Source organism: Lolium rigidum, chromosome 7, assembly GCF_022539505.1.
Source record: "Lolium rigidum isolate FL_2022 chromosome 7, APGP_CSIRO_Lrig_0.1, whole genome shotgun sequence".
Taxonomy (NCBI): domain Eukaryota; kingdom Viridiplantae; phylum Streptophyta; class Magnoliopsida; order Poales; family Poaceae; genus Lolium; species Lolium rigidum.
In genome coordinates, this window is record NC_061514.1 from 40,190,255 (window position 1) to 40,215,654 (window position 25,400).

General features: G+C 47.3%; 1 protein-coding gene across 1 annotated transcript; it reads right to left on the bottom strand.

Moving 5' to 3' along the window:
* Positions 1 to 17,471: 17,471 nt before the first annotated feature.
* On the bottom strand, positions 17,472 to 18,175 carry LOC124671220 (VQ motif-containing protein 11-like). Its single transcript, XM_047207627.1, has one exon. The coding sequence runs from the start codon at positions 18,173 to 18,175 to the stop codon at positions 17,555 to 17,557; it is 621 nt and encodes a 206-aa protein (XP_047063583.1). The 3' UTR covers positions 17,472 to 17,554.
* Between the last annotated feature and the right edge of the window lie 7,225 nt (positions 18,176 to 25,400).

Sequence of the window (25,400 nt, forward strand, 5' to 3'; positions counted from 1 at the left end):
CATACGCGACGTTTTGGCCGCTTTCGTCGGGCTAGGTGGCCTCAAAAACGAGAAAAAAAAAAGTTTTGACATGCACCACGGAGGGACCCAAAATCGTCGGCCATGGTACACCAGCAACCACGGCGCGACTTCAACTTCGTCGGCCATGGCAACTTTTCTTGTAGTGGGAGTGTCTATTTTTATTAATTAATTTGGGACTGGGAATCCCATTGCCAGCTCTTTTTGCAAAATTATTGGATAAGCGGATGAAGCCACTAGTCCATTGGTGAAAGTTGCCCAACAAGATTGAAAGATAAACACCACATACTTCCTCATGAGCTATAAAACATTGACACAAATCAGAGGTAATAAATTTTGAATTGTTTAAAGGTAGCACTCAAGCAATTTACTTTGGAATGGCGTAGAAATACCATGTAGTAGGTAGGTATGGTGGACACAAATGGCATAGTGGTTGGCTCAAGTATTTGGATGCATGAGAAGTATTCCCTCTCGATACAAGGTTTAGGTTAGCAAGGCTATTTGAAACAAACACAAGGATGAAGCGGTGCAGCAAAACTCACATAAAAGACATATTGTAAACATTATAAGACCCTACACCGTCTTCCTTGTTGTTCAAACTCAATACTAGAAATTATCTAGACCTTAGAGAGACCAAATATGCAAACCAAATTTTAGCATGCTCTATGTATTTCTTCATTAATGGGTGCAAAGTATATGATGCAAGAGCTTAAACATGAGCACAACAATTGCCAAGTATCACATTATCCAAGACATTATAGCAATTACTACATGTATCATTTTCCAATTCCAACCATACAACAATTTAACAAAGAAGAAACTTCGCCATGAATATTATGAGTAAAGCCTAAGGACATACTTGTCCATATGCAACAAGTGGAGCGTGTCTCTCTCCCACACAAAGAATGCTAGGATCCATTTTATTCAAACAAAACAAAAACAAACCGACGCTCCAAGCAAAGCACATAAGATGTGATGGAATAAAAATATAGTTTCAGGGGAGGAACCTGATAATGTTGTCGATGAAGAAGGGGATGCCTTGGGCATCTCCAAGCTTAGATGCTTGAGTCTTCTTGATATATGCAGGGGTGAACCATCGGGGCATCCCCAAGCTTAGAGCTTTCACTCTCCTTGATCATGTTGTATCATCTCCCTCTCTTGATCCTTGAAAACTTCCTCCACACCAAACTCAAAACAACTCATTAGAGGGTTAGTGCACAATCAAAATATACATGTTCGAGAGGTGACATAATCATTCTTAACACTTCGGATATTGCACAAAGCTACTGAAAGTCAATGGAATCGAAAAATCCATCGAGCATATCAAAACAGACAATGCGAAATAAAAGGCAGAATCTATCAAAATGCGAACAGTTCGTAATGACGAATTTTATTGAGGCACCAGACTTGCTCAAATGAAAATGCTCAAATTGAATGAAAGTTGCGTACATATCTGAGTATCACTCAAGTAAATTGGCATAATTTTCTGAGTTACCTACAGCGAAGTTTGCCCAGATTCGTGACAGCAAAGAAATCTGTTTCTGCGCAGTAATCCAAATCTAGTATGAACCTTACTATCAACGACTTTACTTGGCACAACAAAACACTAAACTAAGATAAGGAGAGGTTGCTACAGTAGTAAACAACTTCCAAGACACAAAATAAAAACAAAGTACTGTAGTAAAAACATGGGTTGTCTCCCATAAGCGCGTTTCTTTAACGCCTTTCAGCTAGGCGCAGAAAGTGTGTATCAAGTATTATCGAAGGATGGTGCATCTACAGCGGGGTGTGGAGTTTTCTTAACTATGCATTTTATCTTTTCTATGTGAGTTTCAGAGGCTCCATTTTCATTAGTCTTAGGTTTGCTACTCTCATCAAACAAATCTTCAGGAACAATCCAATCAAAATTCTTTTCTAGTGCCTCGCACATTCCCAAGAGCTTGCAAGGTATTGATGTTTTAATATCCCCCTCATAATTAACTTCATTAGTGTACTTTTGTCTATCTTTTTCCATCTTCTCAAGGGTACTGGCAAAGTTGGTATAAGAGCCTAGCATATTATATTTAGTGAAGACTTTTCTAGCTTCTCTTGCTATTCCCCAAATTCCTTAAGAAGGGTTTCTAATACAATATCTTTCTTTTCTCCTTCTTCTATATCACTGAGTGTAAGAAAGATATGTTGAATCACAGGATTAAGATTAACAAATCTAGCTTCTAACGTGTGTACTAAAGAAGCAACAGCAATTTCATAAGTAGGAGCAAGCTCTACCAAGTGTCTATCTTCAAAATCTTCAACTGTACTAATATGAGTGAAAAAATCTTCTATATTATCTTTCCCAAGGATAGACCCTCGGCCTACCGGTACATCTTTAAGAACAAACTTAGGAGGAAACATGATGAAATAAGTAAAGTAAATGCAAGTAACTAATTTTTTTTTTTGGGTTTTTGATATAGAGTGCAAACAAGATAGCAAATAAAGTAAAACTAGCAACTAATTTTTTTGTATTTTGATTTAGTGCAGCAAAAAAAGTAGTAAATAAAATAAAGCAAGACAAAAACAAAGTAAAGAGATTGGGATGTGGAGACTCCCCTTGCAGCGTGTCTTGATCTCTCCGGCAACGGCGCCAGAAATTTGCTTGATGCGCGTGGTTGACGTATTGTCTTTCCGTTCGACACGCGTCCGTTGGGAACCCCAAGAGGAAGGTGTGATGCGTACAGCGGCAAGTTTCCCTCAGTAAGAAACCAAGGTTTATCGAACCAGTAGGAGTCAAGAAGCACGTGAAGGTTGATGGCGGCGAGATGTAGTGCGGCGCAACACCAGGGATTCCGGCGCCAACGTGGAACCTGCACAACACAAACCAAGTACTTTGCCCCAACGAAACAAGCGAGGTTGTCAATCTCACCGGCTTGCTGTAACAAAGGATTAGATGTATAGTGTGGAAGATGATTGTTTGCAGAAAACAGTAGAACAAGTATTGCAGTAGATTGTATTTCAGAATAGAGAATTGAACCGGGGTCCACAGTTCACTAGAGGTGTCTCTCCCATAAGATAAATAGCATATTGGGTGAACAAATTACAGTTGGGCAATTGACAAATAGAGAGGACATGACCATGCACATACATATTATGATGAGTATTGTGAGATTTAATTGGGCATTACGACAAAGTACATAGACCGCTATCCAGCATGCATCTATGCCTAAAAAGTCCACCTTCAGGTTATCATCCGAACCCCTTCCAGTATTAAGTTGCTAACAACGGACAATTGCATTAAGTATTGTGCGTAATGTAATCAGTAACTACATCCTCGGACATAGCATCAATGTTTTATCCCTAGTGGCAACAAAGACATCCATAACCTTAGAGGTTTCGTCACTCCCCGCATTCACGGAGACATGAACCCACTATCGAGCATAAATACCCCCTCTTGGAGTTAAGGGTAAAAACTTGGCCAGAGCCTCTACTAATAACGGAGAGCATGCAAGATCATAAACAACACATAGACATGAATTGATAATCAACATAACATAGTATTCTCTATCCATCGGATCCCAACAAACACAACATATAGCATTACGGATAGATGATCTTGATCATGTTAGGCAGCTCACAAGATCCGACAATGAAGCATAATGAGGAGAAGACAACCATCTAGCTACTGCTATGGACCCATAGTCCAGGGGTAGACTACTCACACATCACTCCGGAGACGACCATGGCGGCGTAGAGTCCTCCGGGAGATGATTCCCCTCTCGCGCGAGGTGCCGGAGGCGATCTCCCGAATCCCCCGAGATGGGATTGGCGGCGGCGGCGTCTCCGGAAGGTTTTCCGTATCGTGGCTCTCGGTACTGGGGGTTTCGCGACGAAGGCTATTTGTAGGCGGAAGGGCAGGTCAGGGGGCCACACGAGGGGCCCAGGAGACAGGGTGGCGCGGCCAGGGCTTGGGCCGCGCCGCCCTATCATCTGGCCGCCTCGTGGCCCCACTTCGTTGACTCTTCGGTCTTCTGGAAGCTTCGTGTGAAAATAGGCCCCTGGGCGTTGATTTCGTCCAATTCCGAGAATATTTCCTTACTAGGATTTCTGAAACCAAAAACAGCGAAAACAAAGAATCGGCTCTTCGGCATCTTGTTAATAGGTTAGTTCCAGAAAATGCATAAATATGACATAAAGTATGCATAAAACATGTAGATATCATCAATAATGTGGCATGGAACATAAGAAATTATCGATACGTCGGAGACGTATCAGGGATCAAGACAATTATGGAGTCGCTAAAGCCATCCGGAATATCAGAGCCCAGGAGAAATCCTTTGACTGCAGAACATATGTCTTCTTCCAATAAATCCCAATGCTTTTGATAAAAAGGGCTGGGAATCCATCCGGTCCAGGTGCCTTGGTAGGGCCCATTTGAAAAAGTGCCCTTCTAATTTCATCATTTGTGTAGTCTCGATTAAGAGCTTCATTCATCTCAGCACTGACTTTAGTGGGAATGGCATCTAAAATTGCATCCATGGACATGCATTGTTCCGAGGAGAAAAGATTTACATAGAAGTCTCGAACCATGCCTTGGATTCCTTTCGGATCCTCACACTTTGAACCATCAGCCTTTCATAGGTATCTGATCTTGTTTGTTCTCCTCCTTGCTGATGCTCTAGCGTGAAAAAAGGAAGTGTTTCGATCACCTTCTCGTAGCCAATCTACTCTTGAGCGTTGACGGGCCATGATCTCCTCCCTCTGAAATAGTTCACACAGGTTTTTCTCAAGTTGTCTCTCCTCTTGATAATTTTTAGTCCCATACCTACGGCTTCGAAGAGAAGCAAGTTGTTTCTCCACTCTCTGAATATCTTTTCTGGTTGATCCGAAGGTGTCTCTGCTCCAAGCTCGAAGTGTGTTGGACATTTTATTTAGTGTTTTCCATGTGTTATGCAGGGATGGGGATTGTTGTTTATGTGCCTCCCATGTCTTCTCAACCACTTCCATGTAATCTGGAGCTCGCATCCATGCAGCCTCAAACTTGAAAGAGCTCTGTACTGGTTGGCGGACCTTCAGATCTCCTCTTTTGGCTAAGGTGATTAATAATGCGTAGTGATCAGAGGAGGTGGTGATGATGTTTTCCACTCTACAGTCATCATATAGATTTAAGAAATCACCATTTGCAACTGCTTCTGTCCAGCCTTACTCTGATGTTGTTGTCACCTGCTTGTCTATTGGACCACGTGTACTTTGGACCCGTGAACCCCATATCCACCAAGCCACAGTCATCTAGGCAATCTCTAAAAAGAGACATTTGATTATCATCTCTTTCTCTAGGTCCCATGTGTTCATCTCCACTTAGTGCTTCGTTAAAGTCACCGGCGCAAATCCATGGACCCCTCCATTGAGAACTTAAAAATCTTAATCTATCCCAAAATTGATGCCTTAATTCTTTACGTGGTTCTCCATATACTAAAGTAGCTCGCCATTCATTGCCATCTTCTGGAACCACTGCAAAGTCAATCAGCTGTGAGGAATAGCCTTTTAAGGTCACTGACAGAGAAGAGGACCAAAAGAGAACCAAACCCCCGCTCAAGCCGTCGTGCTGACTCCAAGGGAACCTGTATATCCCAAAGACCACATAAAGTTCCGAGCTCTTTTATCCCCCATCTTCCTCTCAGATAAGAAGAGGAGGGAGGGACGATGTTTTCGTACGAGCCATCGCAGCTCGTCCACTGTCGCGGCTGTCCCTAGACCACGACAGTTCCACACCATGAGAATCATTGCGTGTGGCGGGGCTGCTCTTGTGCAGCCTCCGCCTGATCCGCCGATCCTGTATAAACCAAGGTGATTTCCTTCTTTTGCTTCTTGTTTGAATCAATGTCTACTACACCAGATAGACCCAAGACTTGCATGGGTTCGCCTACAGGTGAAATATTTCCTCTAAGTACCATGGCCGAGCTCTGAATTTCTGGACAAAGATTGGCTCCGGTATTAACAGATTGCCCTCTCAGCTTGTACATTTTGATCTGCTTCCTTTTCTGACCAGCAACTCGAGCATCATTACAATTTAGTGGGAAAGTTTCTTTGCCTACATCTCCATGCGTAGAAGAAGTAGCCTCATTCTGACACTGCTCTTTTTGCTTGCTTTTGAGCGGAGGGGCCGCTTCATTTTGTCCTTCAGCTCCTGCTAACTTCCTTTCCCTGAACGTATCAGTTGGAGGGACCTGTGGTTCAGCTCTCTTCTCATCATAGTGTGAACTCCTTCCGCTAGAATGAGAGCTCTATCTAGATTTTGATGTGGATGTAGAGAAGTTTCTCCTCTTCTCTTCCTTCACACAGACATTTTCAGCACACCATGGTAATTTTCCCTCCTCATCTCTTTCACCTGGGGTAGGGCACTCCATTGAGGAGTGACCAATCAGGCCACATGAAAAACAATAATGAGGCAGTTTTTCGTATCTCACTTCAAACTCCTCAAACTTCTTATGCTTTCTGGAATACGTTGTTATAACTCTCAAAAGTGGTTTAGTAATGTCAACCGTTACTCTCACTCTGAGAAAACTCCCCCATGCCCTGTCATCATTATCCACATCAACCTTCTCCACTTTTCCCAACTTTGACCCAAGATTTTCTCCCCAAAGTTTGTTCATAAGCTCAAACCTGGGATTTTTAATTTGTGCCCAAATTGCTAATTTATCAAAGCAAACTTCTGAAGGCTTTAGTTTAGCATCAAAATCGTTGAGAATCACGGCATGTTTGCCTACAGTCCATGGGGCTCCAGTAGTGATTCTATCTTTACCAGCCTTTGAAGCAAACTCCACTATGAACATATTATCTCCAACAGATTTTGTAGTCATACCTTTTGGGTTTCCCCATGCCGGACGCAGAGCCGCCATGATTGTTTGGATGTGAAGAATGGACGGCGATAACACCTTCCCAATCAGTGCCCAGTCCAAATGCACAAGATCATCCTCATTCTCATCTTCCAGGATAATCGGCGTCGCCTCCTCTGAAGTCAGGTTCATCCGCCTTAACATATCTGTGACATTCTCCTCTGTTCCACTTCGGATGCCATCAGTTTGCTTCGCCCCCTTGCTCTGTTGATCCAGCGCCTCCAAAGCAAGTCGAGGTTCAGCATCGGTATCCATGCTCAGTTCTTCCACCACACCCTTCACAGCTGCCATTTGCCTCCTCAATTTCAATTACCCAAACCGTGGCCAAGGGTGGGCAGCAAAGCCAAGTTTGCCCCTTGGTCACCCCGAACCACGCTTGGAAATCGAAATCGGTGAGGGAAGGAGCAACTCGAGATCAGGAATCGAGATCTTGGGTGGGGGAATCGGAGAGATGAGGTCGCAATCGAAATCGCACTCACCAAATTGGTAGCCTAACCCTAGAACGTCTGTTCGCCAGAGAGAACGACAAGGTTCTCGGGAGGCAGTCTCCTGCGCAAGTCAGCGCATGCATGCTATAGTTAGGAAAGCCTTGAGCGGCATATGCGAGTTCGGTGCTTTCCCGACCACACCCGACGCCTCTCTGTCTCTCCCGACGAATTCCAATCGGCGAAAAGCCCAAGCCCTAACAATGGCACTAACCATGGCATCGTCTCTCCGGTGGTGCCCTGCCGTCGCGGCAACCCGCGGAAACTTAGGCAGGCGCGCCGATACGCTCAGCGCTGGACTACCGCTACCGGTAGGCCACAAACTAAACAGTGGAACCGGCTTCAAGCTCTCCTGCGCTCCCCCTACAAACTGGAGCTGCGCCCACGACCTGGACTCTGATTCAGAACTCATGCCGCCTTTGCCGTGGTGGGGGGATGAGCTGCTGGATGAAGATGCCGATTTCTTGCTCCTTGCGGATTTGTTCCCAGTTGGGCAGGGGAGGAAAGAGCTGGATGCTATATGGCACGCCCTCGTCGCCGGCCCCCTCGAATCGATCGTGCTCACGGTGCGTGAGATCATGGCCGCCGGAAACTTGTTCCGCTGCCGCAGCTTCCATGCCGGCACCCTCTCCGGTAAGAGAAGAAATTATTTCTTTGGCTCAATTTCAGTTTGCAATCCTGTTTACACACTTCTCTGTTCTACTTCGCTTTGCGATCCTGCATAGGGGGGGTGTGGGTGGGCGATTTTAGAAGACACTGTTAGGTCGTGTACTCGTGTTTATATGGATTATGCAATACCAGTGTGGTGTGCTACCTGAACCCAGTGATACAAAGATGACTTACTCAAGATGTTGTCTTTGATGAATTCAGGTGCTTTATTGGTCGTTGCTGGTTTCTGCCAACTATGCAAATTGTCACCTGCCCTTTTCATGGACATTGTTCTTGGATATATATTCTACAAGTTAAGTATCTTATCAGGGAAGCTGCAAAGGAGTGGCAGGGCATTCGACATATGTGCACGAATACAGCTAGGTGAGTTTTCTAAAGAATTTGGACATTGGAACTGTACTGCAGAGAATCCCCCTGTGATACATTAGCATGTCGATGGCTAAAATACATGGTTTTACCTTTATATTTGTTTATTTATTTATGCTTAGTTTCCATGCTGAGTTTTGCACATGTGCTGACATAACATGTTTTTCTCCGCAGTTCTGTTACTTATATTAGCTTTCAAGGATAACAGTGCTTTTCAGGTATGGTGTTTTTTCCACACACACACAAACTGGCTCCACATACTTTCTGTACTCCCTCATTGATGTTTCACTAATTAACCTCATCTTTTTTGGTGGGTGGGGGCGGATGATATAGGGTTTCTACCTCTTTCTTGTGGAACAAATCTGGTCAGTATTTTAGTACAAGACTTCGATTATCTGCTATGTTTTTATCTTCTGATGCTATTTAATTAGGGATTGTTTGTTTATGAAATCCAATGGATGCATTGTCGGAACACTTTCTCCCTATTTTATAAATACTACGGAGTAGTTAAATGCTCATGTGATGCCATGAAAATTGTTTTTTGCTATGTTGCATCTGTTGTTCAAACACTTGTGGCATCATCGTGCATAACTTTGTGAAAAGTATTATTTTCTCAAACAATACATCATTTCAATCAACCCTACGTCCTTCATATGTGGTGATTTCCTCGTAACTTAAAAGGCAACCCCGATGATGACAGTGAGGGTGAACGGATGACCACCAGTTCAGATCTTTATAGGAGAAAAGGTAGTTAATCAATTCAATTGAAATAGAAAGAAGGGACACGATCCTGTGAGCTGCCTAGTTTTTGTGTTAATTCTGTAGGTAACTGTGACTATATACCACTTAGCTTGGATTGAAGAGCTGTGAGTGGTATATAGTAACTTAGTTTATGCTAGGTGGACATACACTTTGAACACCTTGTAGGGCCACTTTGGATCTCAGAATTAGAAAATGTAAGAATATGAAAAGCACAAGAGGCTCATAGAACCTGGTATGAACAACTTGCCAAATCCACCCAAATTATTTTGGAAATCCTAGAATCGAAAGAGGGTCATAGAGCATAAGCTGTTGTTTTTGGGCATGAACTAGGTGTATTCACCTGATCATTATACGAGGCTGTTTTTTTAGATGAAATTACATGATCAATATTTTTTTGCTGAGTCCAGTTACCTTAGTTAGTTTGGTCACTATTAAATATTAATACCAGGTAAATAACTGATGTGGGTACTGATTTTGGCAGTGTGTGTGTAGGAACTAGTGGGGTTTCACTCCTTGTACAGCAAGGAAATGTGCAAATTCCCTTGAGAAGTTGTAAACTCTGGAACCTCCCATTCAAAATAAAGCCTGGGACAAAAATGAACAATCTGGAAATTTGAGCAATATAATTCCATGTTCAACAAAGGGTTGATCTCCCCGTAGATTAGAATATTTTGTTTCTGTTATACTGATGTCTTGAAAGCTTGTTTATGCAATCACAAGTTCTTTTCATAACTAAAGAACTTATATGTTGGTCTTAGGTGGCTTAATGTTTATCTGTATTCAACGATGGCCTATGATGGAGTCGTCGGTGTGAAGCATACCAGAGGGTACTGGCTTGGGATTTATAGATTACTGCGAGCAAAAGGTGGTCTGATGAAGGTATTGAGGGGTACCTTTCATGATCTAATTGCGAAAGCTAGCGTACCAAGACATCCAAATGCTCGGAAGAAATACAAAGTACCATCAAGAAGACGCAAATAGAGTGGTCACCTCTTGGCTGCTGGTGGTGCTGTGTTAGAATCGTTTGATGTACAAATTGGTGCGCCTCTAGTGAGATTGCTTTGCATGCTTGTGGGTTGGACCTCTGCTTTGTTGGTGAACTGAATTTATAGTGCTGTGGCTGCACCATGAAGAAAATAACCTGGTCTGCTTTGGAAGCTTGTTTGTCCATGTTCTTATTATAGTGAAGTGGCGAATTGGATAATTTCTTTGTGTTGGACGTTTCTTGTTTCATTCCAGAAACTGATGGCATTGCAGTTGCATCCCTAAGAGAAGAATATTCCCAATACTTGATGTAGGATGCAAACTCAACCTGTATTTCTATGAAGAGTAAGCCAATAAGTATAGTGTCATTTGGACATCTTATCATTTTCATGTAGGCCACATAAAATCGTATTTTTCTTAGAAATTTACACCATTAAGCATAAAAAAAATGTATATGGAAAATTTTATTTCAACTCTTTTAAATAGTATATGTTTTGATTTTAATTTTTGAAAAACCAGGTGCGCCTACACCCAGGTTTCCCTAGCACTCTTCGCATGCACGAGATTTTTTTTGCCTTTTCTACACAGAACACAAAAAATATTATTTCTTCGCTAAAGTTTATGTGCACACATAGAATGTAGATATTTTGTGAAAAACTGATATTTTTCTGAAAACGGTAACTATTTTTTGTTTTTTCACATTCTAAAATATGCTTTTTTAGATGGAGGGAGTATAGCACCCCATATCGAAAGTGAATTTCCACTACATCCAGGCTTATATACAGCCCTTTGTCTTTTTCTTGAAACGGGGGAAACAAATTTACCCTAATCTATTCATTGGTTGAGAAAGAGTGTTTGGACAAGATAGTCCTTACAAGCCAAAAGCTACAAGTGGTTACTCTCAGAGCCTTATTTCACCCAAAGGCTTTGCACCTGCGTACACCCACAAGCGTGCTTCTTTGTTAATTTTATTATCTAACAAGTCTAATGGTGGCATATGCTTGTTGTGGAAGACTCACGTGTTGCGTTGGTTCCAAATCTCCGAAGTAGCGAGTAGATTGAGAGAGGCGACGGCCTTATGGTTTGGAGTAGATCCACTTGTCAGGGTGCTCCACCAATGCTCGATTGTGAGACCCGCCCAAAGGGTTGGTTGAATGTTGGGATGCCCACCCAAACTCTTATGTGATTCCAAAGACGGACCGTGTAAGAGAAATTCACAAATAGATGGCACACCGATTTCGTCATGTGCTTGCAAAAGGGACACAAGCCACTATTTGGCCAACCCCGCTTTCGAAGGCGGTTGGCGGTCCAAATCAGATGTTGTGTTAGGAGCGAAGCGAAGAATTTCTCTTTGGGTGGAGACCAAACTTTCCACAACGTTTTATGCATGATGAAGGTGGTAGAGCCAATGAATTGCACCTCGTAAGCGGATTTGCCCGAGTATTGCCCATTTGCCATGAGCTTCCAAGAAATGGTGTTGTCCACACCTTCGTCAAGGTGCACATCAAGCAATTTGGTCCAAATCTCGATGGATTGGGTGAGATGCGCTATGGTGAAGCCTTCATCCATGGTGATTTTGTGCACCCAAGCTTGTCTTTCAAATCTTGGCTAACTTCCTATTTCTTTCTCTTTGGGACTTTGAAAATAAAATCTCAAGTGGTTTTCGGCCTCCAAGCCATGGAGTCTCCCAAAACGAAATTTTGCAACTGTTGCCAATGGTGATGGGGGTTGCGGTGTAGAAAATGTCCATGCTCCCCTTGGTGCATGATTAACCGAAGCCCGCGCAAATTTATGTGTTGTCCTTCCACTCGAGTCACGGCCAATGAATGCGGACGGCCGTGGCAAACTTTTTCAAGTTCATGACCCCAAGGCCCCAAGCTTCTTGGGCGGCACATAGTTTCTCAATTAACTTTGCATTTCGCGCCGGTGGTATTGTCTTTAGAGCATCGGCGCCTAAAATCCACCCTAGTTGCGGCCCCTAAAATTGATTTTCAGCCGACGCGGCCCAAGTTTGCATCTGGCGCCCCCAGGCCGAACCCAGTAGAAAGTGAGCCTAGCGAAGGAGCCAGCACGCCGCGTGTTGGCGGGAAAGACGCGGGAAGAAGCCGCAGGAAACGCCTGCATGGCCGTGGACCCGCCCCGTCAGCGTCCGCCGAGTCGTCTTCCTCATCGCCTTCTGCGCCCGTCAAGTTGCGTCGGCGTTAATGTGCGCCTGCTCATATTCAGCGTGCCTACTCATCTTCAGCGGCGGTCAAAGGCTGCTCGCCATGCTTGCCTTCTGTGTCGAGTCACGTCGGCGTTAATGCACTCATCTTCAGCATCGCCTGCTCGTCTTCAGCGGCGGCGTTAATGCCCGCCAACGGCTTCCTCGGCCGCTATATAAACCGTCGTGCTCCTCCCTCGCCGCGCCATTCCACCTCGCCTCGTCTCTCCTCTCCTCTCCAAACCTCCACCGCGTTGTCCTCCTCCAGCCCTAGCCGCCATGGATCACCAAAACCACGAGAGGGGAGGCTCCGCTGCCAACGGCTTCGGTCGGCGCTCCCTCCATGTCACCGAGGCGCGCGGGCTACCCCCGTACCGTCAGACATGCGTTGTCCGGGGGACTGGGCGCTCAGCCGCGGCGGTCTACCGGTCCCCCCCCCCCGTGCTGACGGGGACCGAGCGGGCGATTGCGATATGCAACCACTACTGGGACCACCTCACGGCGGAGGAGAGGGAAGACCCCCAGTGGTCGCCGGACAACGATGATGGCTGGAAAGTCTTCTTCGTCCGGTAGCACGCGGACCGCCTCGCCGCCTACGACGACAACAACGACCCGCCGTCCAACTACAACATAGTTGGACGGCGGCGGTGGTGGATCGCGCCTGGGAGGACCCTGGCATGGGTCCTCCAGTACATCGCCGACGAGAACCCGCCGCTACAGATGCCACCACGGCACCTCCAGCTGGCGGCTCCGAGGGGCAGCGGCGGCCAGTGGGCGCCGCGCCGATGGTCATGGTCATTGCGCTCCTCCTCCTCCTCTCGCGGGTCCTCGGCGCGCGGGTCGTCTTCGAGGTACTCGCCCTACAACACACCCTCGCCAAGATTCTTGGCAACGGTGAAGGACGAGCCGGTGGAGGTTGCGCCCTCGTGCAGCCGCCACCATTCCTCATCTCGCGGCGACCTCGTCATACGCGACCCCTCTCCACCGCACCAGCGAGAGTGGACACCACCGCCAGAGTACAAGGCGACGACCTCCGTCGTCAAGGCGGAGGATGACCCGGAGGAGTTCCCTGGGCTGCGCCAAGCCGAGCTGGAGTCCTCCGTGGCCACGGATGCGTTTGCCGAAGCGTGGAGCGCGGTGGACTACCGCATCGCGGAGGAGGAGCGTCGGCGCCGCCTCGTCCTCGTCATCGACCTCGACGGCGACGCCGACGCTGGCCCGTCCACCAGGCCGTGCGGGAGGCACGGCAATGCCGGCCAGGGCTGCAGCAGCTACCTGCCGCAGCCAAAGGAGGAGGACCCCGATGACGGCGACGACTACGCGACGGCCATGTACCGCCGTCTAGGGCTAGGGCGCGCAACGGCGGCGGCAATAGTTAGAATTTTTTAAGTCCATGTTTTTAAATTCGTACAAATATCGGCCATATATAGCCGAATTATCAATGAATTTACTTTTTTATCGAATTTTTTTATGTTTTAAAATTTAAAATTTGTTTGGTGTATAGGGGCCACGACTGGCAGCCGTCCGGCCCCTAATTTAGTTTCATCGTCGCGCCCTCTATATGGGCCTGAAAACGGCTACGCCGAAGCTCATATAGGGGAGCCGAGTGGAGATGCTCTTAGCCGATGAAAGAAAGGCCCTCTCAACTATGTCGATGAACTCAAGGGTGGCCGGAGCTGCTCTCATGGACGATGTAGGCCATACAGAACCAACCCCACACAAAACAAGGTAGAAGCAAAGCAACGCACGAAATTTACACTGTTACTAATAAAACTGGTACTTTGGGGTAGTGTGCGTGCTGAATAAAACAGTATAGTACTTGTACAATCTTCACATCCTGTAGTTTGACTCCATTCAAACATTCCGGTGGATCTCCGCTTGATGTGCTTGGTGCTTTAATTCGCACTTGTCATGGTGCCCAATACGGTTCTTGGGATGCCTTTCCGGCGACGAACACCTCTTCCCTGAGTTCTACAGTTAAGCCGTTGCAGATCGCGCAGCGCTGAACAGGAGAGCATGCAGAGATGGGCATCAGCTCGGGGTCGCACTTACAGTTAGTTAAGCCGTTGCACGCAGCAGCTGCAGCTGCAGCCGCAGCCGCAGCAGCGCCCATATCCTAGATCCTACCTCAGGATCGAGGTCAACTCATGGATTCGCCAGCCAATAGCCAGGGGCCGGACCCCGTGCGGTGCCATGCCATGGCATCACCCGTGCACGCATGCTCCACGCATTCATGGCGCTCCCGTGTCCCGCGTACGCTCGCCTGATCGCCGCTGCGCTCACTGAACCCGCCGGTCGCTGACCCTCTCGCTGTGCGTGTTCACGCTGCGCACTGCCACGCCGGCCGGATGCTACGCTTACGTCTATGCTATGCTGCACCGGCTTTCCCTTTTTTATTTATGACAAGTCCATTTACTCGGAGCCAGCAGCAGCAATGGTGATCAGTCTGTCGCAGACCAGAGGATCGATCAGAGACCGGGCGTGGCAGCGTGAACTCTTAATTAACCCTGCTGCAAGACTGCGGCGGCCTGAGCCTGCCCGGCGAGAGGCTGGCTAGTCACGGGAATCCGGTTGGGAGCTGAGATGCTACGACGAGCGACCAGCGACGGGGATGCTCTCTTCTGGTTGATACTACAGAGTACAGAGAGAGATCAGGGTTGCGAGTTGCGACCAGTAGTTATTGCAGGTTGTTTCGAGATGCTGTGCTAGGGTATATGCTTTGCCACAGTGCCTGTGCGCGCGCACGCGTGGGCTGTGGGATCGGGTCGGCGGCGTCTACGTCGTGTATGCGGAATTTGGGGTCGTATGCTTCCCGGCCAGTATATATGTTCACGAAGATAAATGTGCAAGCCAGTTTCGAAATAAATGTAGAAATTACTTTGAAAATACTAAGAAATTCTTTTCATGCGTTTGGCGAGTGTTTACGCATGTGCATTTTGCTTATGTTGGGCAATGGGGTGCACGTGCACACAAAATCGGGCAGCACGCAAGGCAATAGAACTCTGAATTTAAAAGGAGATTTTATTTAGAAAATAATTGGGGCAGACAGTTTCCACCCCTGTCCGGTGGCGGCAAGCCCGGCGGTTCCCTTCCCTTCACCTACTACATTGGCGCGGAAAAGGGACAAGAACCTCGACAATTCGTCTCCGAGCCATGTAGATATATAAGGATAAGGGTTTTGTGGCGGCAATGATGGCACCCTAGTGAATAAGCTTTACCCTACTTCAAGGTCCATCCCAGCCTCGTTGAGGATTATGGTGGTTCCTATCCCTGGCGTCCCTCTAGCACAATGAGAATAGGTCATATGTTTACAATTGCGCCTTACCGACCGATGATTGGGTTTTTCTTCTCGAGGTTTGATCCCGTCTTGGCATATCGCTCCCTCCACCACGAAGGCGAAGCAATGCAGGTATAGCTTAGCCGAAGGGAGTTGTTCCTAGCACGGAGTTGTGACATCAGACATGGATTGAGACTTCAAGCTGCGCTTGCAATGGCTTATTTTCCGTGACGCTGATAATTCACAAAGGATGCCGCAAAACCCACCTAGAATACTATTTTACTTTCTTTACCCACATATGTGAATTCCAAAATAACATGCTGGCGCAGCAAAGGAGCCACGTGGCGGCAGCCTGTAGACCTGGGAGCTCCTGGGGCGTGCCTGTAGGAGCCTTTGCCGTGTGGGCTGGCATGCTGGCGCACGGCAAAGCCAGTGGCACGGCAAAGACCGCACGCACGGCAAAGAAACAGCCGCACGGCAATGGCTGCGCGCACGGCAAAGAAACAGCCGCACGGCAATGGCTGCGCGCACGGCAAAGATTAGCCCTCACGGCAAAGGCGGCTTGCACGGCAAAGGTGCTGCCGCACGACAGCCAAGCGCGCGCACGGCAAAGGCCGTTGCCGTGCAAATAGTCGACGCGCACGGCAATGTCGCCGTTGCCGTCAGAATCTTTGCCGGGCGGTACGCACGGCAAAGCCTTTGCCGTGCAAATAAGGTCCTTTGCCGTGCAAAGTGGCGCACGGTAATGGCCGGTTTTCCCGTAGTGACACATGGACGATGCATAACTTATAGATATACTTAACAATGCAAATTTGTTCAAAAAAAAACAACGCAAATCAACCATATGTAGTCGATTCAAAAAATGCAGCTTGCAGCTCATTTTTCGCTTAGTTAGAATTTGAAAAAAAAAGAGTACAAGTTATCAATTTCACTAAAAAAACTTGTATCTTTTGAAAATGGATGACGATTTACAAAAATCTCAAAATAGTTCCATACAGACCCTGGTCTCGACCCACCACACGCATCCGATTCATAAGTACAAGCGTGTGTAGTCCAGTCGCAGTACGAACGGCATGGCGCCCGTGACCTCTACTAATCGTGTAGGCACACAATGACACAAAATATATTCTTTCATATTTTGGTGGGCCCTCACATGCCAGTCACAACAAGATACGTACAGATGCTGTTGCTCTCTACGGGGCATCGGTGACGAATAACCTGTTGACGTCCGCATCCGATCCCTATCCAACTTTTGACACCAAGATCATTTCCCGGAAGATAATGTTCCAAACTTGCGCGGGAACTCGCGTTGAAGGTTCATGTGTACCTTTCGGGCAATCTATGATGCTTCTTCTCTACTTTCTTCGTACGTTTAATGAAGTTGACTCCATGACATGTGATTCCTTCTTCCATGTACATAATGCAGTTTTTATGTCGGTAGAACTCTTCAATAAGTAGCTTTGACCACGTGTTCATAATATGAAGTTCATATGTTAGCTACTGAACATATGTCAGATTCACCCGTTTTGCTGCTTTGTGATCCGCGTACTCAGGTTTCATATTCAGTTTTTGTTGTGTTTCGGAGGCCTAAAATTTATTGGCATGCAACAAAATAGAATGATCATCATCATGCATCATGCACATGAGAATGTCATTTCTCGTTAGCTAGTAATACTTGTGTTTAAAGAAAGAATATTATGACTTGCTCTAGTAGACTATTAGAAGCTAAAGAGAAGAGAAATGCAGAACAAAGAGTCAAGCAACGAAATTACACATAATTAATCAAGAAGAAACACTAGTGATGGATGATCTAATGCGAATTAGCTAGGTGGTACAGAGGATTAAACGTAGCATATCGTGGGGATTAATGGAGGTTGACTGGCTAGCTAGAGATGTAAGTAACGGCTAATTATTCGCTAAGCTAGGCGAAGGAGGAGCTCCGTGGGGAGTGGACGGGGAACAGCGGCAGCAGCTTGGGCCTCTCGGAGTCGCCTCCGGCGACCGCGGAGCTCCTGGGCGAGGAGTGCAGGTAGAAGGCCTTGGAGGCGATGGCCTTCTCCTCCCTCTCCTCCTCCTCCTTGCTTATGACTACCCCGCAGGAGCACGACGAGTGCGGCGATGGTGACGGCGAAGAGGCGGAGGAGGAGGCCGCCAGGGCGTGGGCGTAGTCCATGGTCGACACCGGGGAGTACTGCATGATGCCGTGGTGGTGGTGGTGGTGGTGGTGGTTGTGATGATGAGGGTGGTAGTAGAACGGCTGCGGCCGCGCGAGCTCCAGCCTGGCCGGCGCCGCGCGCCGCCTCTCCTGCAGCTTCGGCCGCCTCAAAGGCAGCGGCACCGCCGGGAAGATAGTGCCAGAAACCTGCTGCTTCTCGACCGACGCCGCCGGCGCTCCCCCAGGCGCGCCAGTCAGCCTCTGCACGAGTGCGCGGAAGGTTGCCGGGTCGGCCTGCACGAACGTTGTGTTCGGGTCTGCGCATCCCGCAGCCGCCGCTGCACCGCCCCTCGGCGTCGTCGGAGGGCGAGACGAGGACGACGACATGGACACGAGAGGTGGCTACCTAAAGACGAAGGAGCGTGAATGGCGAGGCGGCGTGCAGCACATGCGATTGAGGAATGGAATGGAGAATACTAGCTTCGATCTCTCGGCCGCTGGCTCGGCGGCTTTTTAAGGGACAGAAAGAAAGGCTGCATTAAAGCGTGTAGAGATGCATCGATCCGTCGCTCGTAGGACGGGGGTCTTTTCTTGCTTTCTTTCTGCGATCTCCGTCTCTTTATTGCCGTGCATGCATGTACATTGTACGTGCGTACATGTCACGACGACGCACGACTGCTCACGGCTTGCCGTCCATCCATGATCCATCCTTTGGATGCAGCCGCGCCAGGGTTTGTACATGTTCACGCATGTGCGTGCTGCAGCATGATGCATCTTTTCTCCTGGTCTTCTCACGCAGCACTGGTCCATGAGGCGTGCACATAGCTTGCTAGCTATTGCCTACGTACGAGTGCGAGCATCACACGATACGGCGAACGGTCCGGTCTTATGAACATGGAGGCGTCCCTTCTTCTTCTCCTCTCCTTGGTAATTAATAAATTATCACACGCGCTCAAAAAATACACAACGAAATAAGTCGTAAATTTCAACACTAGTATTGCACTAGTTCCGTGGACCGGTTGCTCAATCATGGAAAGAAACATATGTATCAAATATGTATGGGTATACGGAGAAACGGATTCTGCTCCAAGCGAGAAAGTCCTCTTACGGCGTGCTTTTAACTATGTCTTCAAACTCTTGGTGATTTTGCAGCAGTGACACCCGTTGTGTAGACATCGGGATCGAGAGTGACTGGATGACATGATACAAGACTTGCTTGAGGCGGCACGCTATCTCTCCGCTTCGCCCAGTCGTTGAGCTCCATCCACCCTGCCCATGGGGCGTTTCAGTTTTTCTTTTAGTTTGGGCTTGTTTGTGTTGTTCCCTCAAGGGATTATTTTCGTTCTCTCTTTATGACTTTATCTTGAACTCTGTATGGTTGTGGTTACATTATTTATAAATCTGGGTGAAAGCCTTATTTCGAGGAGGGTGCATGTTCTCAGCACAAAGGTAGTACAAGTACTAGTTGATATCCTACCTCCGCTCATGCACATAGGTGCAACAACAAGCATAGACATAGAGGGACACCAATTTCTTTTACTAGGAAAACTTCTCATTTTGATAGGGGATAATCACGGGCCGAATCCACCCAAATCTTCTTCCGCTATTATTAGATAGAGATAGAACTTGTTTCTTGTTAGACGACATTAGAGGGTTGCATACATCAAGATACATACAGAATTACAGATCCTAGACACCAACAACAAGATTTAGGGCACATGAGCCAGAGATTAGACTATGGATGGCACTTTTATCGACGGATCCGGGTATGCACAGATATCCAGCCCAATGGGCACGAGTATGGAATATTATGCCCACAGATTTCATGGGGCGGATATCCGATAACTCATGGGGCGGGCATGGGTAGAGGTTTTGCCCCATGGATATCCAATAGATATCCGGCTGACATGTGGTCCCACATGTCAGTGATCGAGACATGGGATTTCACCTAGTCCTAACTGCTCCTACCTTGAGGCCAAACTCAGTTAGTCTAACACGTAACCACCGATTGCCACTTTTTTCATGGCCTCCCCTGTGACTCCCTTGCACGTTGTGAGGGAGTGCTTGGCCGGCGGCCCTCCCTTCCACCTCTCCGGCAGTCCGGCTCTCCTCTCAGAAGTTGACGCACTGGTAGGAGTGGGGCTCTCATCCCGCCGTCATTCTTCCTCCTCATATTCATTGCTTACATAATTGTTGCTGAAAATGCTATGAAAATATTTTCGAAATGCTGCTAAAACGTTGGTGTTATGCTCAAATATGTTATGTTCATGTACATAGTGCGTAAACACATGGATATTCACGAATATCCGGATATCCAGTAGATTTGGATTTGGAGCGACATCCATATCCATGGATACTTTAATGGACCGGACAGAACGAGACTGGTAGATTTGGGCATGGATCTAGTTTTGGTATATCCATCCAAACTTGTTCCATTGCCATCCTTGGATTAGAGCAACGTCACCAAGGATGGTGGAACCTTAGTTTGAAGGACAAGCAAGCCTCGACTTCATAACCTTGTCATGTGTTTGATTTGAGCTTTTTCTCCAACTCCCTCTCCTTCCTTTCTCTAATCTTTTTCTTCTCCTTTCTTAATAAGGCCAAGTTGGGGTTTTCGTCACTCCAGCTTGTGATAGCTGAATGGGAGGCTTATTATCTCCCTTTGGTAATGTGCAATGTTTAGAAAAACCCTGAATCATAATCCCAATAGATAGTGACGTCTTCCTGAAAGGATTTTAATTGCATCTGGCTCAGATCCCACGAGACGATACCCAACCCTTCTCTTCTCATGAGACTCCACCGGTCAACCCTTCTGGTGTTGTACGTGTGCATGCACTTGATCAGACGCACGCGGCACGCCGAAGGAGAGAGGCCGGTGCAGTTTGTGGCCGACCGGCCAGCTATGTACCACGGTGTACATGCATGCATGCTTGCGCGAGCGAGGCATATGCAGCGCCGTACGTATAGTACGTTTGCTCAGCGACCAGTTGCTTAGCTTAACCGCTCCGGCCTCCGCCGTTCTGAGCTCGTACAGCTAGCGCTGTACCTGAACGTACGTGCCAAGTGCAGCCGAATCCATGGCGGGTGTCTGCGTAAGATCAGCAGAAAAACTTCAGAGAGCACAATATTGGTACTTCAGTATCTGTTTGGTAATGTGTTGATGTCAATGAGTAACAAGTTAAGCAAGCGTATGATTGTTGCCATTTATAGATAGCGCGTCCGTCCATGGCTCTCACCGCACACATAACCCATCGCTGGCACTGATCAATGCAAATTAACGAGCTGAGCTGATTAACGTGTACACGCAAAGCAAAGGCTCCCACCGGATCCTCGGCTCGACGCGCGCGTTCTATCTTCGAAATATACATCAGTTCATCGACGTTGACGCTGTGACGGGGCGCGTCACGGGCGCGTGCAGGGGATCCGGGGGGACGGGCCAGGGCTTTGCGTGACGGAAACTAGCTGCCTGGAGCCCTGGACACGGCTTGCTTTCGCCGCGGATCAGCTGCGCCGGCCGCGTGCCGGCGTGCGGCGTGAGTGACCGGTCCGGCGGCCTGACGCCGGTGACCGCCGTGCCACGCGGAGCGCGACCTCCTGGCCGGCGCCCCTGTCGCGTGTTCCGTGGAATCGTGAGCTGAGCTGGTGCGCGCATGGGATCGAACTGACCTGTCAGGACGGATGGACACCTACGATGCTGCGCAGCTCCACGTAAGTTGACGCGGCCGGGGACCCGCGAGGTCCAGTTGTCACGTAACGTCGTTGGATCGATCACGGGGTACGTCGACTTGTCGGGGCTGGGCATGCAGCCGATGTGTCGATCCACCATGCAAAGCACCCGGTCAACCAACAACCAGCCTCAACCTCTTGCTTCGCTCCAGTTTTCTTCTATTCCGATGGTTTCAAAATCTCAACTGTCTTTTTACTTTTTTGTACTACTAATAGTGATGTTTCAAAATGTTTCTCACGCCTAAGTCACTCTGGACATACATGATTATTGTACTTGACGCATATCCATCATGTCCTGTTTTTTTTCTGCTTCTATAATAATACACCCTGAAAAGTGAATCACATATCAGTGGACCAAAGAAGCTAATCCAGCCCTAATGGAGAAATCATGACGACCCAAACACATGTGTGATATGTAATGTTGACTTGTGTTGCAATGTTTCTGGTTAATATGGTTTATTCCTTGTCTAAGCAAAGGAAGCTGATTCCCATCCAGAGTTCCAGACTGCAACTCCCGCAGATTGGAGCATCATGCTGAATAAGTCATACTTAAGGGCAATTTCTATTTTGTGCAATGTCTACTTACTGCAATGTTCTAATTGTTATTTTGTGCAATGTTCTAATTGTTGAAGTGTCTCTATTTTTAGACTAAAATCAACAAGTACATCCTTCCACTTCCCACCAATGCAGTCATCGTTGATATACAATCTGATGTTGAGGTCCCAGAACCTAAGGAAACCAAGAGAGTTAAGAGGAGATCCTCTAACTATCTTAAGTAGTTTAGGAGCAGATCTTAAGTAGTTTAGGAGCAGTTGCATCCGGTGTTCTATTCACAGACCATGAATTAGCTAAGAAACCCACATCTTGTCGTCGTGTCAGAGCCAAGAAATTAGCCAAGAGAATCTCTCATCTGTTATCATTTGGTAGTCAAGAAATTGGGCAAAAAATCTACAATTTCATCATCTCGTGATGTCACATTGGAGAAAGCTGCGAAACCGGTGGTTCTTTGCAGAAGTGTGAAATTGGCTATCTACTTCCATGCGTTGGTACATTCTTATACAGCTACACATTGGTTACTAATAATTTTATTTTTAGGTCCAATATGTTAGATTTGAGGACTTCGAGGATCATTGTGTCTTTGGAAACAACATCGAGATGACCATGTTTCTTTTTTAGACCCCAAGTTGCATGTCACAAACCACCAATTCCCTAGTATGTATGCAAGATGACCATGTCCAATGTCATCACCGAAAAGGCTAAGATGGTAAACATTTAAGATTTGCCTCTTTAAATCTTTCTATGCACATTTTTTTATCTATGCTCAACAGCTATAACTGTATTCTTATATGCACATTTTTGTATCTAGAGTCAACAACTAACTGTATTCTTACCTTTCAGCCAACTACAAAAACTCATACCTCAACCAACATCTTGGTAATGGTTTTCTGGATCTTTGTGCCATTTCCCCAGCGTACGATGATGTTGTATATGTTCGGCTCATCCACGGCAACAAAGATGTTGCCCAGGTGACAAGCCACTGCACAAAGGTTCTAAAGAAATCTAGAATCAAGGTGGGGGATTTGTGCATCTTCACCTTTATGAATGATGTGTTGTATGGCTTGATGGTTCATGTTTCTTGCCTGAACTAATGGCTTGTTTATGATGGTAGTTTATGGTTGTGAAGGAACTTGGTCTATGTTGTATTAAGTATTAAAATTGGTCATGAACTTGGTCTAATAATCTGGTGTAAACCTGGTTATGCATATATGTCGGTTAACCTCACGGTCTTCATGTTATTATGTTGTGATTGTGGATGACATGCTCTGTGCATGTTGTGATTGTGTACATGCTTATGCTTGTCAATCTGTTGTGCTGATTGTTACTGGAATTTCCTGCAATTTTTTATTTTCTCCGCTGTAATCGACATATTATGTATAAAGAACATGAAGTGGTTATTGTGAACACATAGAGTTGCCTTCTCTAGTGGTTGCACCAACGCTCTTCCAGAAGGAGGTCGTTGGTTCAAATCATATGTCACGTTGTTTATTTATAGGCAATCTACTTCCTTTCTATCTGACATCGTCGTTGGAAATGGGACGATATAGGCCGTCAGAACTAGCCGTTAGATGGAGCCTTGCAAACCATGTTGCAAGGTGGGGTCCAGACACGAAAGTTATCATCGTTGGAAAAAAGGAAAAGTCAAACTTTTTTTACTTGTAATGAAATCTACGGCGAATTGGCAAGGGACGAAATAGGCCGCCAGAACCAGCCGTTAGACAGAGTTGTGCACGCCGAGCTGATAGGTGGGGTTGATGTATGGTCTTCGGGAGAAAAACATCACAACGGCCCGTGACGAAATATGCGACAAATCTAATGGAGACGAAATGGCCCGCAACGAAATTTGCGACGTTTCGGCATGGGACGAAATGTATCACCGGGCTTCAGGGGCTGGGACGAAAATCAAGACAAATCTGCGTGACGAAATGAAGAAAACGTCGCACGTAACTGGGCTTTTGGCATTTGATCGCCATGACGTTTCTAGGACGAAATACCGAGCGTCATGATGAAAACGGCATAGATCGCCACTATTCTTGTAGTGAAGCTTTTTCTAATTCTCAACTTCTTTTTGTAATGACGTGTCAAAAAGTTTCTAAAGCCTAAGTCCTGTTAATTCTTTTTGTCTGAAATATCAAATATCATAGAAAAGGAACCAAAAGGCCACTTTTACAACACCGTTAAAACGCCAAGAACGTTGTCAACAATATGTGACATTTCCTCCCCTAGGAATGCTCTCCTGATAGCAACTCTAAAGATAACGGTGCTGGAAAGCCAAACGCCTCACCGAAGATCAAGTCCGACGTATTCCACGCTCCGAACTCCAAACGAATTATCTAGATGATCTTCCGCGCACATGGTCTGCCGGTGCTAAAGACCACATCATTCCGGTGCTTCCAGATGCACCAAAACATAATTGTGATCATCATTCCAAGGTCCCGTCGTCCCTCTTTGGCACATTCTTGCCGATCCAGCAGAACATCCGGGGAGAATCTGTCTCGGTGGCACAGTCAATGTTGCAGCGTCTCTGGTACTTGGTTGAGAGGTTCTCTTTTAGTCTCTTGGAAACATATGATGAAGCAATAAGATTCATCTATCTTTTATGTAATCGTGTCGTGTTTGGTATAAGAGCCTATGCCTCTAATGTTCCGGTTAAGAACAAACCATTTTATTTTAGGAAAACGCTTCTAATCCGCCCACCGATCCATCGCTGGAAATCGGTCGTGTCCGCTCACGCCGCGTGTCCCTGTTACGTGGCACAGAACATGCCTTGCCTTATCTCCTCCACAAGCCAGTCTCCCCCACCGCGAGTCTCCCCCATCGTGCTCTTGACTCTTGAGCCCTCCGCCGCCTAGTCATGCGCGCCTGCCGCGGCTCAATCACGCGCGTTGTCCGGCCGCTCCCACCGCCTAGGCATGCGTCGCCACCGCTGCTTTGGAGGCGGCGGCCGTGAACGGAGGCGGAGGCGGGTTGGGCGGGGCGGCGCCGGCGCCGTCCGCCACGAGGGCCACCATCGTCGCCCATTCTGGCAGCACCACCGCCGCTCGGGACAGGGGCCAGGGCGGCGTTGGCTGCGCGGGGACGGAGGTGGAGGATGGAGTAGGGCGGCACGAGTGGTGGGCAGATGGCGGCGCTGGCGGCGCGGGGATGGAGGTGGAGGCGACCGACGACAGCTGCCGAGGAGTAGAAGGCGCCGGCGCTGGTGGCCGTGGACAGAGATGGGCGGGCTCCAGCAAGGTCGTCGGCGGTACTAGTGGAGAAGGAGGTGTGGCGCATGGACGGGTACGGCTCAGGCCCATTTCTCCACACCGATGCAGAGGAGGAGGTCGCC